Source organism: Rhyacophila brunnea, unplaced genomic scaffold, assembly GCF_057557595.1.
Source record: "Rhyacophila brunnea isolate RB1 unplaced genomic scaffold, BYU_Rbru_1.0 scaffold_24, whole genome shotgun sequence".
Taxonomy (NCBI): Eukaryota; Metazoa; Arthropoda; class Insecta; order Trichoptera; family Rhyacophilidae; genus Rhyacophila; species Rhyacophila brunnea.
The window spans coordinates 18998471-19019826 of NW_028232904.1; the positions used below are offsets into that span (position 1 = coordinate 18998471).

Consider the following 21356-nt stretch of genomic DNA (forward strand, 5'->3'; position numbering starts at 1 on the left):
GTCTGCACTATTTATGTCGGATCAGCCAACTCTCATAACACTCAGTTTATGAAATCCTACTTTATCCAGGATACACGATGGGCACGAGGTATACAAGTGGCTCTGGACACTCACTACAGCTGCAGGATATTTCTGTTAAAAAGCAGGAACACAATCAGTGTCTGCATTTGCGTAGAATCCAAACTAGCTCCCTTTTAAGAGAACCTCCTCGTAAGGCTAATACTAGGATAAGTGTAAAGGTGAAGCCACAGAGAGGATTATTAAATTTATTTGGATTTTTAAAAAATGGTCATGTTATTTATTCACATTAAATTTATAAAAATGTTTTATTTAAAACAATATGCCAACGGAAACTACAATTTTGATAAGCGTGCATTATAAGGACATAAGTTTACCAAAAATTCATACTGTACATGCATTCGGGGACTTATTTACAATAACACAGTTTTGAGATAAACGCAAATAAAGATTTTGCTACTATGAAATTCACACTTTACTCAACTACATCTTGTAAACGGATATAAGTAAGACATATAGCTTTGTTTCTCCAATAAATAAATTACGGCATTATTGAAACCGTTGTTAACTCAAAACATATTTTCTTGTAAAATGGAATTCTACCAAGTAAATGCTAACTCAATTAATAATATTTTTTGTAGTTATGCCCCTGCGATACAAGTCACCGCATTATACTTTACTATTGTTACCACAAATCCAAATTGCAAGCAACCAAAAGCCGCCAATCTCCATCCTTTGCCACTTTACTATGAGATTTAATGAATAAATTAACTGAATATTAAATCCCATCAAGCCTTATTATTAATAATCACTTTGACCACGTGAAGGATTTCCGTTGCCGAACTCATAAAAGTAGAGACTTCTATAGAACCTGCCATTGTGAACAATGTTCGTTTTAATATTAAGTGGAACTATATACGTACTATTAATATAATAATAAAAAAAAATCAAAAACGAACAATATTCTCGCTGTAAATACGGACGGTAATCAAGCCACATAGCTGCAGGCGATTCGTATTAATTTATTTATTCCATGCACGAACTGGTGTGCATGTGTATACTTTTAATGAGACATCCGAACCTCTATAACAAGAATGGCTCAGATAAAAAAGTACGTATACAACAAAAATACGTTATAAATTAAAAACCTCTATATTAGAACGAATAGTAGGTACCTATTATTAATTAAAAAAATATAATATATTAATAATTAAATACTTAAAACCATTAATTTTACGTCCTCGATGGCTGAATGGCTTAAGGTTATACGTCTTCAGTTGAGGCATGGTCTAAAAAGATCGTGGCTAGACGATGCGCGGATTGTGCAAATGATAAATTTGTCATAAAAATCCAATATGCGTCCATTTAATATTATGTTTATTGTTATATTACTAATAATAATAGTACATTCATTGATATGTTTTCTTTTTTATGTACATACGTAAAGATTCTTAGTCATCTTTGCACGATTTAAGAATATTTTTATCTAACGCCATGACAAAAAAAAGTGCGGACACCTCGACTATCGGTCCCCTATTAATTGGCGACAAGTGAGAAATTTCGTCGCACCTACTGTTCAATTATATTATTTGCCGTTTCACTAAAGTACGCTCTTAAGCGTTGGCTTATAATGTCGTGGGTCCCATGTTTGAATCTTATGTCCGCAAATACATAATAATATTATATTGTTTTTTGAATTTGTGTTTAGAGTCAGAGTACCTACGGACCTAATAGGTTGAGCGAGTGAATAACATACATACTCGTAAAAAAAAATTGTTAATGCAACCTCCACTCGGTGGAGGCCCATAATAATATGATCCCCCCATAATCTAACATGATGAAGTAGTTAAGTAGTATTATAATTATTAATGTATAGATATCTTACAAAATTACATATTTACTCACATCATTCTGTTACGTCCCAGCATTGGAGTACAGGGAAAGCGCAAGGTTGCGCGACTTCCCTTGATTCTTTGTAACGTCTCGCGCCTTTCGCTATTTGAGACATTCAGCATGGCACCGCTTCAGGTTTAGTCACCTTTGAGGCTGTGTCACAGGGGGATGGAGTATCGCACTCTCTATGGTGGTTATATCGTTTCTCAAAACTTAAATAGAGAGACTTTCTGAATCTGGTAAGATGCCATTTCTCACAGCCATTCAGAGACACAAAAAGCAATGGACATATATTTTAATTCTCACAGAATACAGCCTTGACCACCACGCAACTCCAAGTTGACTGAATGTAGAAAATAATCCTGTTAACTATTATATTATTATCATTTTAAATACGAATTATATTTAGCTTGTACTGGAACTAAATCATTAAAATATTGAAATAACAATGTAGCTAAGCTAAGTTATAAAATTTGTATTTTTTTTAAATTAATGGGTGTTATCGTTGTATTAATAATTATCTACAATATAATATATATTATATTATGTCGATTATTTCAATAATTCATGTAATAAATAAACCTCACTGGTACCAGTATATAAATGGAATAACTACGTTATTTTATTATTTTGCATAAATAGACAAAAAATATATTATTTGAATAATAAATAAAATGATAAAAAACTCATATTCCACATAATATTCCAATCAAACTGCCGGCAATAAACAAGTCGATATGTTTAAATGCACACACTTACAAAAATTGTATTTTTCGTAAGTACATTATTAAAATTGAAAATACGTCATTTTGAATTACATCAAAAGCTTCGTAGGTAACATATGTTTGGTGTCTCCTTCCATTTTTGACGTTTCAGGCTCATTATAGAGACCACATTACTTAATAATATGATGTACACTGTTGGGTGTATGAATTTTGAATGTCTCAAACGTTACAAAAACATCTTTTATTGGTTATTTAAACCGGTGTTTACCTTAGCCACTGCACGAAGAGGTTTGCAATAGAATATTTTTTACTATAAATGAATTATATTAGTATATGTGAAAATTCTCCAGGCCATAGATTTGAACCCGAGTATGCCCTTGATTCACTTATTGAAGGGGTAGGTTGCCGTATAGTATCAACTACCCCATTATTTATTATGTTCAGACAGGTTGCATAATAATGTAGAGTTATTGTGAGAGGAAACACAATTACACGGCAATAGATAAAGGGTTTTAATGATTATATTGGTGGCTATTAAAATATTTTAAAAATATTATTTTATAGCAAAAACCTACATACCCACATTTATTACGTTCACATTTATAAATATGTATTTTGATCAAAATTGTAGAACTAGTGATTTTGAATATATTGATAATTTTAACTAAAGCTCTCAAAAGTTCATTAAGTGCAAATAAGTCCGGAAAAGCTTCTTAAATTCAACGCTTGTACAGTCATCAATAATTATAGAATAATTGAACATTTTTGTCACGGATATTTTCTATTTTGAAATATTATTGTGATAATTCATCGCGACAATTACTTATATAAATATATTTGATGAAATTTGTTTTATTATTTTTTCACCTCTGTTTGATTCATTCAATATATTTGCATTTTAGCAGCACATAACTTATAATTCATTTTTAAAAAACGTAAACGAGTGTGCATTCTTAATACCAAAAATTCCGGTATTTTGGATTTTTAAAACCGATATTTCGGTATTGATAAATACTGTAATACCGGTTTTGAAATCCCTAGATATATTACCATTTGGCTATCAATGGCACAGAAACATGACTATTAGAACACAGATTTATATAGTAATCCAGTTTTTCCCTTGACTTTTTTTCTAATACGTAAGTATGTTTCTGAGGGTTTTCATAATTACTTATTTTCGATACTTAATAGTTATATCTTTGTTATATACGTCAATTATTCTTACATTAATTAATGTTTCAATAATACCATCAAGTGGTGTAATACTAAACGTGCACAAGGCTCTTTCTAGTAAAGTTAAATATCTTCAGTATCCTGTCAGTTTCATATATAATAATTTTCAAAATGAATTCGTATTTTGATATCAAAGTAAATTCTACAATCTAATTCTATACTTCCATATCACAAAGCGAGTTGTGCAACTAATGATCAAAGAAATCATATTTGTATATTGCAAAAGTTATGTATGGAATTCGTACGGAAGATACAAGAATGAGAGAGTTTTTCTTTTATCTCGATTCTAGATACCGAGAAAGGAAAATTACATATATGACAAAGTATTATTTATATAATAATATATTTGTTGATACGAAAACAACCAAGGTACTAAATATAAACGTTCATCATCATAATATATTTTTGATTGACTGTTAGATGAAGACCTCATCATGCTGTCTCCATATTATGTTAGGTCCTTAAGGTCAGATGCATCTCGATATAACGTTTATTTACCATCTACTGGTCACTACAATCATAATTATATATTAATACAATCGACCGAAGGTACTTGATGGAATTTTAATTTAAATTCTAATGGATTTAAGTTTTGTACTATTCCATTTGAGTCGTTTTTTGCGACCCGGGTTTCGCCTTTCGGCATCTTTAGGCATTATGTACACTCACCAAAAGGCAAATATATACTCACAACGAATACAATTAACTCTAATTTATATATCAAATCAATCAAAGTAGGTAAAAACTTTATCACCTACCTATTAAGTTTTGGCCAATGAGACCATTGTTTACCATTATTTTTTTGGTATTGTGACAATACCTAAATTCAATATATATAAATAAAAAGAAATTCAATCACACATACTTAATGAACATAGATAATTCTGAAAACACTTATAGCCAATATAAAAAATCTTTTTTCGAAAATATTAAGACACCCGGCTGGAATCGAACCAGCGTCTCTTAGGTTTCGCACCCTGTGCATTACCACTACGCTACAACTACCATGCTTAATTGCAACAAATTTAAACTATTAGCTTTTTATTAATACCTGCTCGTTAGTGCTCTGCAAAATGAGTTACGCTAGGCGATCGATTTTTTATTTTAAATTAAAGTATGTATTACCTACTTTAATTACTAATCGACGTCACGGATCTCTCCACTATTTTCTGTTGCTATTATGTATGTTCAATAATTAGAATGCTACATTCTTAAATCTTGTGAATTATTTGTTGAATAAAAGAAATAGTTAATTATATACTTACGTTTCTATTTTGCAGAAAAATCAACAATATTTAATTAAATCAAGAATACATTATAACTGTGAAAAATCTCTCCGACAGCTTCAGGAAAACTTATTATTAATTATATTTCAATAATAAAAATAATTATAAAAATATGTCGCGCTTGGATAGACGAGTGGTGACGTGTCTGCTTATGAAGTTGTGGGTAGGCTTTAAATAGATGATGCCAATCAAAGAGTTGTATTGATACATTGTGAAATACAAATAATAATATTATTTTAGTCTCTGACAATTACTATGGCGCGGTTATATAGGAATGTCTCAGTAGGTATTATTGATAAATAGTGAAAAGAATTTCCCATTTTGCTTTGAAAGCTCTCTAAAACAATAAAGCTCCATTACAGTAGATAATATACATAGAGCTTACACGTGCAAACAACCATAAAATAGGTGAGATTTGTATAGGTACCAAAGGCTGATAGACTTTTTTGTATTATTATAAATACAAAGGGAAAAAAGCAGGCTCGCAATAGACTAAAGCTTCAGTGTTTATTGCTTTCCGATCGCTCCCAAGCTTTTTGCAAAACTGTTACTCTTTATTTTATTCTAACAAAAGGATACAATAGTATAAATAGGGCAACCAAGACATTTAACAAACTGGATTATTAATAGAAGCTTTGCTTGCATTAGATTTGTAGTATTTAAAATTACACATCTAGAGCAGGCTGTTGTCTCTTTCTATATTCTAACAAAAATATTTCTTCTGAGAACCCAGAGTTTATTTTGTAATATAGAATTATTATAAATGTTCTAAATCAATTAATTATCACTAAAATAAAATCGACGACACCCTAGTTTTTTTAAATTCAAATGTATGTATTTTTTACTGAATATTGTAATATAAATGGCAAATTACAAATTTAAAATGTTGACGACATGACATAAAAAATAAATTGAACATAATATGATGCTCGACGGGATTTCAACCCATATAACCACTGGTATCACGCCACTGAACATGAACCAATTACGCTACGAGCTTCCTATCTAATTGCGACAATTTAAACTAGTAGGTCCTACATGAAATGCTTATCAAATTGCGTTATTATTGACTATCGGTTTTTGTGTATTAAATCAAGGAATATTAATTACCTTAATTACTAACTGACTCCCGGCTCTCTCCAAATATTTTAGTTATAACATCTACTTGAACTTGCTAACAATTTTCAATAAAACTTTTCTTATATTCAATGGTTCAAATCCCGTCGAGCATCGTATTTTTTTTCAAATGTGATTTTTTCTTGTGGGTATATTTCTCAGGTGTTTTCAAATTATGTATGTTCAATTTAGGGAACGTTACATTCTCCCAATCATGTGAAATAATTATTCGTTGAATAAAAAAATTGTTTATTAAAAAATAAATGTTAACAATATTTAAATAATATGTACAAGATAAAAATAACTTTTAATATACATCGCTTTTAAATTTTCTGTTGAATTATTATGCTCAATATGCTCAAACTTGTACTTGATATGAAGTAAATAAAAAAACAAACAAATATAGAATACTGAAATGTCATTTTGACATTTCATTTTGATTTCCATAGTAACGCACGTATATATTAATATTTAAGTTACCAGGACCACCCCCTTAACAACCAATAATAGTCTTTTACTTTTTACGGATTTTTCTAAAATAAATTTCCATACAAAACAGAATCAACTGAAAATGAATTCAATTCTGCTTAAAGATGTCTAAACGTATTAAAAGAATGCATTGGCATCGTGTTCTGATATATTCTAAAAGTTTCAAATGTCTATCTAGTTAGGAAGTTAGTTAAAAATCGATTGCAAGATTTGTACTGGACAAACAACCACTGGACAAACAAGAATACGAGCTAATAAAAACGTTGCAAAAAATACCTCCTTAAACTAATTCAAACGTAAGTGGAATATATCAATATACAAAGCGAGTTGATTAAAAGTTATTGCCGTCCCAATTGACATTGCAAATGACAGATGAGGCATGCGAGACGGACCGCCACACGTGTGGTACTTACCTATTATGAATAGTATGTAGTCTTATATATTATAATAAAATAAATAATCCTGTTTTATAAACGGCATATAATAACGATAGATACAATATGTACAATTAAATAAGCCTCAGCTGAATGTCTTACGCACTGGTTTACGAGGGCTGCCATTGTGATGTTCAAACATCCTACATGAATGTAAAACAAAATATGAACTAAACTAAAATGGCACACAATAAAAAGTTCAAATAAATACGTATGTTAGATCTACCTACAAATTCTCTTTATATAAGTTAAAGGTAAATATATACGATCCTAAACAAACAATCATTAAATAATGAAATAGACTTCTTTCCAGCAGGAATCCTTTAGAAAATTTCTCCTAATTCCGGCCAGAATATACCCGTCGTCCGCAAAAAGGGCAAAACTGTCCCGTATTAAAACCACATGCCTGGTGACCCGAGACCATGCCGTATGATATAATATATATTATTCGTTTCTACATATATTTGCTTATATATTATATGGACATATACATGCGACACACAGCTGATACGTTCAATCGAAACAAGAGAGAGGAAAACAAAACTAGAAAGACAAATTTGTATAGTGGTGTTTTTTTTTGTTTCGTCTATGTTTTGTCATCAAATACAAACAGTTTGTGTGTTCTTTGTATTGGCATAGAGAGATATACATTTTCAAATGTCAAATGTCATCATGTAACATATGTTTTATTTAAAATGTAAATTTAATATTGCTGGCTCTTGAATTGTTAGTAAAGATTTTAGTTATATGAAAAGCTTTCCAATCCAATTCCATTCCTCTCGGTACTATTGGTTGTTACATACTCTAGATAATTGAGTAGCTTCGTATTAAAGTTAGATGCCAAATCCCACTACAATGTAATAATGTTTTATTGATTATGGTCGTGCACATGGTGTTTTTTTCAAAAAAATCTGCTGAAAGTATCAAAAATGGTCGTTTTCATATAGATTTTTGTGTTTAAAGTTAGTATGTTATATGAAAAATGGACACTACATATTTCATTAATCCACAAATTTTCATTAATGATTTATGTTCCACTTTGATACCCATATACTCAACTATATTATCTCTCAAGTGCCCTTCCTACATCAAGCAACTGTGTGAAAACATCTTTTGTTGTTTACCAAATGGGAGGAGCTTGTTAGTTTATAATAGAAGTGCGGTTAAAAATGTGTGGATCATGTTAGTTCACAGTTTTAGCACGTAGCCAAGAAAATGTTTTCGCACTATTATAGTCCTGTAAATTTCAATCAAATATTTTTAATGAATTCTATTATTACATAATAATTACGTTATTAACATCAAGTAAAATGACAAAACTTTGAGGATTAAGCATGTATGCTCATTAACATCTTCTGTTGTTGCGTTTTTGCATGTGATGGTCTTATAACTTATTCTTCTTCGATCATGTCCACCCCTTAAATGGAGCATATGGAGATCACATGGCGTCTCCAAGAATCCCTGTCGCTTGCCTGTCTTTTTCAATTCATTTCAGCATGGCTTCATCATATACACTCTGCAGATAGTATTCAGATGCCTTCGGGATGCTGAAATCCAGTTGAATTAAATAACAAGCAGGCCAGGTTGTAGTTCTCTTCAGGCGACTGTAGCACATGGCCGAGCCAGGTCGAAAGCCACCTCTTCACTATCAACGTAATAAGAGGCTGTTTGGTTCGCTTTGTTATCTCTTTGTTAATCCAAAAGACACACCATCACCGCACACCCAGAATAATACGTCGCATATATTCTGTTCTTGAAACTCAGTATACTGAGCTTTTAACTAGGAGTTAACTTATATTATTAAAATAATTTAGTTTTATTTTATTTATCTGTACAAATTTGATTATCTGTAAGGTGGCAACATATTTTTACCTGAATACTCTGCCAGTGAGCCATTTCTAATAAGATCACACCAGTGGTTGGTACCTGTGTAGAACGATGATGAGAATATAGTATCGTAACTTATGTTACCTTAGAATTATTGCAGGTAACGGTTGTCAGGAACTCACCACTCACAGGGCAACTTGCGTTATTTTATATTATAACATATATATGAACTGTACGCTGTATATTCTCCCTTAATATTTTAAATATAAATCGTTCACTACTCCAATGTTATTTTATTATATTTACCACTTCCCTGCCTTAATACAATTTACGTAGATCAACAGTATATAAAAATAGCATTGGTTATGGCTCCAAAACCAGACATCTCATTGTATTTTACACAATTATTTTGATCAAAACCCGTGAGCTTTTTGTCTGAATTTTATTGTATTCACTAGTTGAGGTAGCGTACAATATTAATAAAGGATAAAATATATCGAATTAATTTAATAGAAACATAGTCTTTGAAACCGTTACTGAGTAGATACGATTTTACATCTTACTGAATTGACTTTTGAATTTAAAGTAGTTAATTTAAAAAATAATTCTGCTACATTAAATTATTATATTATATAAGTAAATTGCAAAAATAGCAGTTTTCTTTAAGTATATAATTTTGACGGCTATCCCGTTAGTTTAAACTATCTACAAAACTACATCAAATTATTTTTTATATTGTATGCTGCTAGAGTAGTGTGTTCCCTTATTTATTTATTACACAAACTCATTTAACAAAGGTTGTAACTAAACCAAATAGTTTTATCATTATTCATTAATTTTATGTTCGTTTACTTAGGCCTAATCCAGACGCTACTGCTACGAGATATGGATGTTAACCACTTTCTCAATCTATGAGGTCCATGCTCTGTGTTTAAACACACATTAAAAAAACAAGCCCTTTTGTTAGAATGCCTATTTTACTAATCCAATATGTGGTTTTGTTTTTTTACAGTTGGAACAGGCAGCGAAGTCAAGTATCCCGTGATCATCTTCATCCATGGAGAGTCCTTCGAGTGGAACTCTGGCAATCCCTACGACGGATCCGTGCTTGCCAGCTACGCCAACATGGTGGTTATCACCATTAACTATAGACTGGGAGTTTTAGGTAAGAAAATAATCATTGTATTGTGTGAGGGTATTGATTTTTTTTATTGACATAGTAAGTTTCCAGACAATTTTCTGTCTATTTCAATCCTTACAAATAACTGTCGATTTTTGAAGTTATACTTCTTTTGGCGCGTTTGGGAAATCAGATCAGAGTGTATTTTTGGCGTGTGACATGTAACACATAATTTATTTTTTCACACGAAAAAATACGCACTCGATTGGATTCGAACCACCGATTGTTCGGTTATCAGCCGAACGCACTACCTTTACGCCACAGTATGATACTGCAATCGTGACGATTATATAGTATAATATTATAATTTAGAATTGTTCCGTTGCCTAGGCAGCGAATTTATTATTGTCGGCCATTTGCAATTCCATACGTAAACAAACGATTAAACGTCAGAGTGACAGTTGGTATTTTAAAAATAAAAACAACGTGAAACCATTATATAATTAATTTAGTAATACAATAATTTAAAGTGTATAGAAATAAACCAACGGCGTTCCAATAAGCGGTCATTTTTCTTGAGTGTGTAATTTAACAAGATAATTAAGAGCTAGCCAAAGAATCTAGTTTACCACAAGTTTTGTTTTTGTTTTGTTACACCAAAGAAATATAACTTGTAACGCGCGTACATAAGTACACATACCGATTTTTATGACTAAATGAAGACACGTAATGTCACTAAAGATAAAATATGTCGGCAGAGCAAGTCGAGATTTTTTTTCTAAACTCTATCTTTAATATCGCCGCGTTTTTTTTTGTTACAATATCAGTCCCATGCATTGCCATTACAGGACAAGAAAATGACACATTGAAATCTTCTCATTCAGACACTTTTATGTTAAAAATGAAGGTGACCTTGCAACAAATTGAATACGTCATAGCAATACATATCGGGGGTGATAGTGTTACTCTAATAATTATCGATACCATCGGGTCTATTCTATACACAAGCCTGCTTTCGGTCCGCTACAGCAGCTAAATAGGGTAGAAAAGTATCGAATTATTAACACTTATTGTAACAATTGCAATAATTTAGTTATAAGTAATACAATAACTACTACGTTTTAACAGCATCTTTCTTGGCTGTAATAAATTTTAGACCGAGATAGACAGTTTTGATAGTTTATACGGTTACCTTATTGTGATTTTCACAATAAGTGTTAATAATTCGATATTCTCCTACCCTATTTAGTTACATAAAGGATCGAAAGCAGGCTTGACGTGTATAGAATAGACCCGCATATTAGGCAGTAATCCTAACATCCTATTATACCTTTTATAGGTAGGTACCCCCTATTTAATTATATTTAAATAAATTATCTATTTTCGTTAAAAGAATAATTGACAAGATTTTACTATGTAACAATTTTTGCTGACCAAGATTGAAATAACTATTCGCTGAATTAAAAATTTGGATATTTGTAAATGTTAGTTTTAACGTACTTACGCTTAGAGTAAATGTACATTTTGTGAATTTACAAATTATAAATTCAAGATAACATGAAATGGGTAAAAAATAATTAGTCGTCAGTGGTTGCGCTTTTTGCACAGTGGACTATAATAATGGTTTAAGCGATGGCCTATTGATTCGTGGGAAATTTTGTGAAATTCGTGAAAATTACGAATAAAGTTCTTATTATTTCTTGGTATTTATGGAAAAAAGTCACCTTTATCATAGTTTGAGTTTTTCCAACTCTGCTCATTTAATAACTATTTTTTTTCCTCTGTACATATTTTTTTTTTATAAATTATTAGTTTTCATCATAATAAGAAAGATTATTAACTTGTACACTTTTTAAGTTGGTTGTAAAAAAGTTTTAACTCAAGCATACGTATATGAAACTTTGTTTTACATTGCTAAAATATAGTTACGAGCTTTCCATGTAGAAAGCTATATTCTCAAATCTTGCGCCTGTTTCAATTCACTACTTTATGAATGAATCATTACGCTTTCAAAATGTTTTTGTTTTTATTCTTTGTTACATAATTCCGTATATAATATACATCCCTAGACTGCCTCCCAGGAACGGAAATATACAAGTTGTTGAGTTGAATATAACAACATTTCTTATTCTTCTTCATTAGGATCTCATGACTGAAGGTTGTGTCCCAAATGTTTGGTTCTAGCCTCTCGGCAAACTAAAGCACGCAAGGCTCGTGACAATAAAGTAGAATACCCGTAGCATTTATGAATTAGTGCAATTACCAGGAGCATTCAATGTTTGCTTTATTATTCTGTAAGGCGCTGGTGTCCCGAGTTCGACTCTTGGTAAGGTCGCACTATATTTTTAAGTATAAGATTTTCTCAAAGCCTTGGTTTTTATGATTGTTTCTCTTCCATTAATCAAAACACTACTATTATTGGGAATATTGGGCCTCATGGCCTGTGTAGTGTTAAAAAGAATATATTTAAAAGACGCTTACAATTATTCTTATAAATATAACCGTTATGTCACGTGCATTTGAGTGTTGGTATAGGTTAAGCATTTATAAAAGTGTGAGGGTGCGCGGGGTTAATACTAAAATCAGTGACACCTGCTAGATTTGGTTTTAATCGCGCCCTCCCGCCGACTGAAAAAAAAAATAATAAATATTATTATGAATTATTTTTCGAATTAAAGGGGTCCATATGTACTGCTTTTTAACTATTTTCAGGTGCATGAAATCTCTAATGCGTAGGTACCAAGTCAATGCCATATCGACTGCTTAATCTTGCAAACCAGCCAACTGCACTTTTGACAAAAATGAGATTTTGATTGCGTTTTGTTATAAAGCATATTTTCTATGCTCACACAATTTTTTTTAATCCGAAACTTATAAATAAATGCGTTATCGTTCTTCACACAAAACACCCAACTGACAGTGTCAATTTTCCATAATCGCAAATGGAACAACTTCACTATTTATATAAATTTTTGGAATTGTTAAATTGCTTGATTTGGAAGAGCGCTGATGAGTAGGTATTAAAATGACCAATAGTTCAAATTTGTCGCAATTAGTATGTCACGCCGTAGCATATTGGTTAAATGCGATGGATGGGGCGTAAACCCGTGGAGATGCAGGGTTTGATTCCCGGCCGGGGTGGCTTACTTTTTTCAAAAAAAAGATTTTTTCTATTGGTTATAATATATTCTCTCAGAAAGTGTTTTTCTAAATTATAAAACATAATATTATGTTCAATAATCATAATGATATATTCTTAAATCTTGTGAATTATTCGTTGAATAAAAGAAATAGTTAATTATAAATTATTAGCAAGTGCGAGTAGTTACATCTAAAAAATATTGGAGAAATTCCACAACGTCGGTTAGTAATCGAAGTAATAGTAAATAGTTACTTTGAAGTATTTTTTTAATAACAATAAAATTTGTTAGGGCTCATTACAATTATTAATAATTTGCGTATATTCACTACGCAATACTTATTTTTATCAGTAGTGTAAAAACTACTCTGTTCTTCTCGACACGGCACTTCATAATATGTGATGGGTTTTATATTATTAAAATAACAAAAGAAATAAAATTTACTCTCTATAAATAAGAAAATAGAGCTAGAGAAGTAAAACTACTTGAAAATTAAGTAAGGGCTATAAAACAGAACAATGGAGTATAGAATTCTTCAATAGCAATCATTTACATGAACCCCTGAAAATACGTTTTTATCTTTTCCCTAGTAACAAAAAGGTAGATTTGTAGGGATCAATCACGGCAAGTATAAGGGTGTAGGTACGATAAGATTTCTGTAGATAAAGGCCACATTGATTTTCACAATTTTTCTTCGATAATGTGAGAAAGTTTTTTTTCCATTTGGAACCCTATAAAAGTTTTTCTTTTAATACCTACTGCCAATATAATAATATATCATTTTACCATCTAGAAAAGTTGTTTCTTAACGAGGACATAATAGGCTCCCTGTGGGCGAATTTGAATTTTTAGCATTTGGGGGGCGCTGTCATTTTTAAGAACAATATTATAATATATATTATGTTACGCTGAATGTGCAAAATTGACTAATACATAAAATGGGCAAATTTTTACTAATTCATGTAATAGTCAAGCCCGTTGCCTTATTCATGAATTAGGTCAATTATTTGCCGAGTACATGAATTCGCCAGGGTATGGAATTCTTAAACTGTCAACATGACAGTAGAAAAAGTAAACGGATGGTTTTATTAGTTATAATTGGACATAATAATATAATATTATTATTATTAGGTTAGGTTATGAGGTTAGCTAACAAGTGTCAACAAACTATCACAAACAAACAATCGACCATTGCACGATTGATATCCAAGCACGAATCAAATCGCGAAAATACCTTATAATAAAATTCTTGCGTTATCATATTATAGTTCAAGATTTTTTTTTGGGCATAGTAAGTGAATATGAACGTCATTGTAGTTATTGATTGGTATATTTATATATAATCAATGACATTTGACACATTTGGTTAATTTGATTAGTTGCAAAAAACACCACCGTAGCGCTACTATCTAATTTGCCTAAAGTATGAACTAGGCAGAAAAATAACTGCCGAATTCACGCACTTGGCAGATATTTTGCCTAATTCATTAATAAGGTAACGGACTTGCATTTTTCATGATTTAGGCAAAATTTTGCCCATTTCATGTAATAGTCAATTTTGCACATTCGGCGTAACATGTACACAAACATCGATGTATGGTATATGCAAGTTATAATTCTCATAATAATTATACAAATTGCTAAGTTTATTGAACTGGCATTTACGTGGCTGAATTGTTAAAAAAATATAATAAATAAATATATGAAGAATACGCAACTATTAATTGTAAAGAGAGCATTGTAGATTAACACAGTAAACCTTTTTATACTGGCATTACCCTCCAAAACTGAGTATTGTTGTATTACGACGGTACTTCAGTGAAACGATAAATAATTTTCAACTATAGGTGCGACGAAATGTTGGACTCGCTGGCAATCGGAGAGCGAAAGTCGACCTGTGAACACGTCAATTTGTTTAGTGATGGCGACGAGGGTATTACTTCTTAAATCGTGTAAAGATTACTAAAAAACGTTACCCATTTACTTGAAAAAGAAAACATGTCAACGAATATATTATTATTATTGTTACTAATAGAACAATAAACAGAACATTAAATGGACGCATGTTAGATTTATATGACAAATTATACTACGTTCGGCACGCGTCATTTGCACAATCCGCACATCGCCTAGCCACTATCTTTTTAGACCATGTCTCAACTGAGGTATAGCCTTAATTTTTAGAAACAGTAATACTTAATCGTTCCGAAGATTGGTGTATGGCCTGAAAATTCTGTCAACATAATCACATGTCAAAAGAAGAACAAAAACATTGTTTCAATATTAAAGAAAAAACAATTTCATTCGTAATGCATACTAAGTAAAACAACAAGTTTAATATTATACTAATTCCAATATATTATACAATATAAGTCTAGAAGGGGTTATTGCAAGACAATGATATGTCACAGAATAATCATGAATTTGTTAATTTTGAATAAAACCTATTCCCAGGGCATATGTTCATGTTTAACTTAAGACACTTTTTTTATAAAAAAAAAAATACACAGATTTCTCAATAATTATGATCAATTTGTAGTTCTTACAAATTCAAATTTTGATATAAAAATGGTTATAAAGATAATTACAAGATAAAAAGAACTTTTTATATACTTACGACGTTTTTAAAATTTCTGTTGAATCATATAAACTTGACTTGACTAGCTTAAACGATCAAAAAAATTGTGTTTGATAGAAATAATATTGAAATGTCATTTTGACATGTCATATTGATTTCCATAGTAACGCACGTATATATTAATAATTACAATAACTAGCAACCAATAATAGTGGAATGGATTACGGATTTCTTCCAAAATAGTTTTTCATAATAAAACAGAATTAACTGAAAATGTATTTAATTCTACTTAAAAACGATGTTCCGATATATTCTAAAAGTTTCAAATGTCTAGCTAGTGAGGAAGTTAGTTAAAAATCGATTGCAAAATTTGTACCGGACAAATAAGAATACGACCTAATAAAAACGTTGTAATAATATGATATTCCAATGCCAGTCAAAATTGATATCGGTCAGTCATCCACGCCTTGTGCTCCAAACATAATAATTAGATGTGAGATATATCAAACATTTTAATGAGGATAGTAATTTTTCCTGTTACAATAGTGAACGAACAAGAACATTAAATTGCTCATATCTCCAAACTATGTTTCTGTGACATATCATTGCTCTTGCAATAACCCCTTCTATTAAGGTCTTAAAAACCAATTTAATTGTAGGTAACATACCAATATTAAACATTTTTTTTCTTTCAGGTTATTTAAATGCCAATCCAACACCTCATCTGAAAGCAAGAGTAGCCAATTACGGCCTGATGGACCAGATAGCAGCGCTCCATTGGGTTCAACAAAACATCGAACTCTTCGGAGGTGACCCTGGAAGCGTTACGCTACTTGGGCACGGTTCTGGAGCTGCCTGCATTAATTTCTTGATGATATCACCAACGGTCATGCCGGGTAAGTCTTGAAATTGGTGACAATCCAAAAATATGTCATAATAATAAACAACTGTGAAAGTCTCAAGCTTTATATTATCAACTCAAGCCATTAAATTTAGTCACCTCGTGAGAAGGATTTTTTTAAAAGAACTAACCACTTGCTTGAATTATTGAGAATTTACTCTGGATCAATACGTACAATAAACAACTATGACGCGTATTCTTTTCTTAACTTTGGGTTTTGAACTCGTGTTCTATGAATTTATAAGTGGCTATTCTACCACTTTACCATCGCAGCAGAGTTATGTCTTAAGCATTAGACTAAGCTCAATATATTCACACCCTATTATAAGAAACTTGCACCTACATATTCATTGAAGCCAAAATTGTAGGCGCCTTTCAAAAATAAGCCAAAATCAGCATTTGTTGGTCAAATAAATGGCGCCAAATAAAATTGTGAAAATTAAAATAAAGATTCGATTTTTTTTATATAATGATTCCAGTAAGGCTTCTACTCTCGTGAAATCATTTCATGAAAACAATAATTGTGATAGCAATATTGTAAGAGATGATTGGAAGGGTAGGTACTACTTTACAATATAAAGTCAAACCAACTTTTAGGCTCAATAAGGTATCTGGTCTTCACTCGCACTTTTACTACGCAGGTGATACCTGTTTGAATACCACTTTCATTGTAAGAAAATCCCCTATTTTTTAATTTAGTTATTCAATAAACAATATTTTGTTAATTGTTGGCACTCGCCCTACAGCGCATTCTAAAGTAAAATGATCCTAGATCAAGGGTCACATCTCGATGCTTTCTCAAAACGATAACTAATTTACGATAGCCAAACTGTTGATTAATTGAGGATTTCAAAGACTGAATACTTGTTCAATAATGTTATGTAAAATTTGAAATAAAACTATAACAATAAGTGAAAAAGTGTTGCTATCCATCATCATCATCAGCCTGAATCTATCCACTACTGGATAAAGGCCTCTTCAAGCTGCTTCCACTTCTCTCGGTCCTGTGCATTGCGTTGCCACGTACTTCCGTAGAACCTTATCATTTCATCGATCCAGCGGCCTCTAGGTCTTCTTTGTAGACGTTTCGTATCGATTGGCTCTTCTTCGAGCTATGTGTCCAGCCCATCTCCATTTAAGGCTTTTAATAAACTCTATTACATCATAAACCCTTGTCTGCTTCCTTATCTACTCATTCCTCTTTTTTTCCTTTCGCGTTATGCCCAGCATACACCTCTCCATGTTACTATTAAAGAATGCAATATTAAAATGTCTATATCATGTTTTTTGTTGTCACAGGTCTCTTCCACCGAGCGATTCTTCTATCCGGTTCAGCCCTGAGCTCCTGGGCCTTAGTCGAAGACCCTGTCAACTACGCCATCCACCTAGCTCGCCAGGTCAACTGCACCATCCCTGAAGACCTGGCTAAAGACCACGAGCTGATAGTCGACTGCCTGCGGGAGATTCCTCTCGAAGACTTAATGACAGCTGAAATAACAGCTCCGAGTTTTCTGACAGCTTTCGGACCTTCAGTGGATGGAGTAGTGATCAAAACTGACTATGCAAAAGAACTATTGACTTTTTTCATCCCTAATGATATGCAAGGGTTTACCAGTGTTTCAGGGGTGAATAATTTTAAGGGGAGTAATGACAGAAGAAACGGTGATAGAATTTTTGGGATTAAGGGCGGTCAGAATAAGTATGACCTTCTCTTTGGGGTTGTGACCAGTGAAGCACTTTGGAGGTTTTCAGCGCAGGATATTCAGAATGGCTTTGAAGGAGAGAGAAGAGATAGAATTATAAGGTAAGCTAATGTTTTATTTTCTTCCATAGTGGTGACAATTAAATTAAGTATATTACTAGAAAATAATAATAAATCACAACATACAATATTATAAAATATTGAGCTTTTGTCCACGCGTGTTTATCTCCAGCGTGTTTATGTCCAGTGAGCTTTTTTTCAAAAAACCTAATTTAATATTGTTCATTTTAGGTTGTTCAAATAATATCAAATATAATTACTCGATTATTCAAAGAACCAGTTTGTTTCAAATAACTATGTAGGTAATACCAATGAGTCGACGACCCTCGTAGTCTAAGTCAGCAACTTTTTACCCGTATGCTCTGGACTTTCGGTATATTATATTATGATTTTCTCAAAGCCCTGGCCAATTTAAACTATTGTTGAAGAGTAAATATCCGGTGTGTATGTGGCCTTCATGTAGGGTTACAGTGATTTTTAAACCATTAATCTTCAATGTGTATCTTATAGTAGAGTTTTTTCTGTGTATTTAAACACAATAATTAATAAATTCGTTTTTTTATTCTACAGGACATACGTCAGGAATGCATACACTTACCATTTGAGTGAAATATTTTTCACTGTGGTAAATGAGTACACGGATTGGGAAAGAACAGTACAAGTAAGTCTAAATATGTTATGTATATTTTTATGTTTTTAACCGACCACAGATATCAATTATATAATTACTCCTAACGATTTTGATGACCGCACAAAAATCTCACGTAAACATTGATATTTTTGATTGCCTGACATTTAGACGATAATTAGTAAAACACCTTCTCCAATACTTTTACAGCAGTTATGTAAGCATGATTTTGAAGAGCGCTGATGAGTAGGTATTAAAATTGACCAATAGTTAAAATTTGTCGCAATTAGTATGTCACTGCGTAGCATATTGGTAAATGCGACGGATGGGGCGTAGACCTGGGAGATACAGGGTTCGATTCCCCGTCGGGGTGGCCTAATTTTTTCAATTAAAAGATTTTTTCTATTGGTTATAATATACTCTCTCAGAAAGTGTTTTTCAAAATTATGTATGTTTTAATAATTAGAATGATACATTCTTAAATCTTGTGAATTATTCGTTGAATAAAAGGAATAGTTAATTATAAACTAATTTACTATTTTAAATACTCACATTACTCTGACACTCATCCGGGTTTTTCTTTAAATTTCATCACATAAGGGAATTGGAAAAAAGGTTTTACACCTCTTGAGTGTAGTATTTGTATTGTTTATAATTACTAATGATCTATTATTAGGTTTTGACGATTTTTACGCTTATCGAGTGTATTATTACTCGTAGCAATAAGGTAGAGGGGGTATTTTTTACAAACACTTCAACTATTCATAATTTTTTTGCAATAATTTTCTATCATGATCTTTGACTTAATATGTAGGTGATAATTTTTTACCAACTGTATTATATTAATTTATTATATTATAAGTTAGAGTTAACAAAATTGTATTCGTTATCACTCTATCGGTGTGTTTATGGCCTTTAGTGAGTGAACATAGTGCTTGAATATGCCAAAAGGCGAAACCTGGGTCACAAATAACGACTCAAATGGAATTGTACAAAACTTAAATCCATTAGAATTTTAATAGATAATATACGACATTATTTCGAAAGTAAAGAATCTACGTCGGTTAGTTGACTAACATAGAGATTAAATATTTACAGCCACAACGAAAAGGAAGGATATAAATAAAAAGATCTTCAATCTTCAGTTACTTACAAGTTACTTCACTCTGGTGTTGGGGTGTAGGGCAAGTACAAAGGCGCTCCTTTTTCCTCAGTCCTGAGACAGTCAGAGACCTGAAACGCATAGATCGCTGAAGTAAGAGTCGACCACGATGACGGAACGCTCGAGGTAGTGCAACAAGTGTTGCACTGTCTGATGGTATACGGATTCATGTCCCAACCATGTGAAGCATATTTACTTGATTATTTCAATCACCGACGGCTGCCATGTCCGCTATACAGGAGCACAGGTAGCAGGCACGACATTTGGTCCAAATTCAACCTAGACCTCCATGCAACTTCCAGTTGACTGAATGCAGACGCCACCTTATCTATGCGAATTTTTAGACAGCATTCAAAATTTAAAGGGGCCCGTAAACGAGCATCAAAAATTACAGATTGCCGTACAATTGTCAAAAACGGTGATGGTGACGCGTGTGTTTGAACGTGTGCGTTTCGAAATTCGGTTAGGTACATGTACAAACACGCGCGTTAACATGATCCTACTCCCTACTTCATTTATCGTTTATCAATTTATGGCTACGGCCGAAAGTTGTAGCTTAGCCACTGGGAAATGCCAATAGAAATGGCGTATTTCAAAAAAATACTACCTTATTTCTAGGTCAATAATTATTATAAGGCAAACATTATTCATAGAATGTTTATCACATTTGAATGGTCAAAGACATAGCTTATAATCAATATCTTTGAAATTATCTTTAAATATGTAAATCTTGCCCATTTTTTAAATAATAAAATGCCTAATTCTTGTCAAATTTGGCATCACAGAGATTATCAATATATTTTTTTATTGTAAATATTTCACTATAATAATGTCGACATAAACTTTAGTAATATTTTTATAAATGCTTTTAAAAATTAATAAATATAAAAAATCTTAACACCACTGCACATTTATGTACTGAAATATGATTATATTCTAAAACATTAGAGTGAAAGGTTTAAAAGAACACTATTTTATATAATAAAAATACTTTATGCAGTCATCAATAGATTATCTACAACGTTTAAAGAATATCCAGGATCA

At 31.8% G+C, this 21356-nt stretch overlaps 1 protein-coding gene across 2 annotated transcripts in view; it reads left to right on the forward strand.

The window, feature by feature from the left end:
- Positions 1 to 21356, forward strand: part of LOC147069140 (neuroligin-4, Y-linked-like) — a 492482-nt gene that overhangs the window by 256106 nt on the left and 215020 nt on the right. For both annotated transcript variants that reach the window (XM_085950968.1, XM_085950969.1), the window contains exons 4-7: positions 10034 to 10186; positions 16555 to 16755; positions 18060 to 18564; positions 19093 to 19183. In XM_085950968.1, the coding sequence (XP_085807094.1) occupies positions 10034 to 10186; positions 16555 to 16755; positions 18060 to 18564; positions 19093 to 19183 (950 nt within the window). The remainder of the gene's footprint in view (positions 1 to 10033; positions 10187 to 16554; positions 16756 to 18059; positions 18565 to 19092; positions 19184 to 21356) is intronic.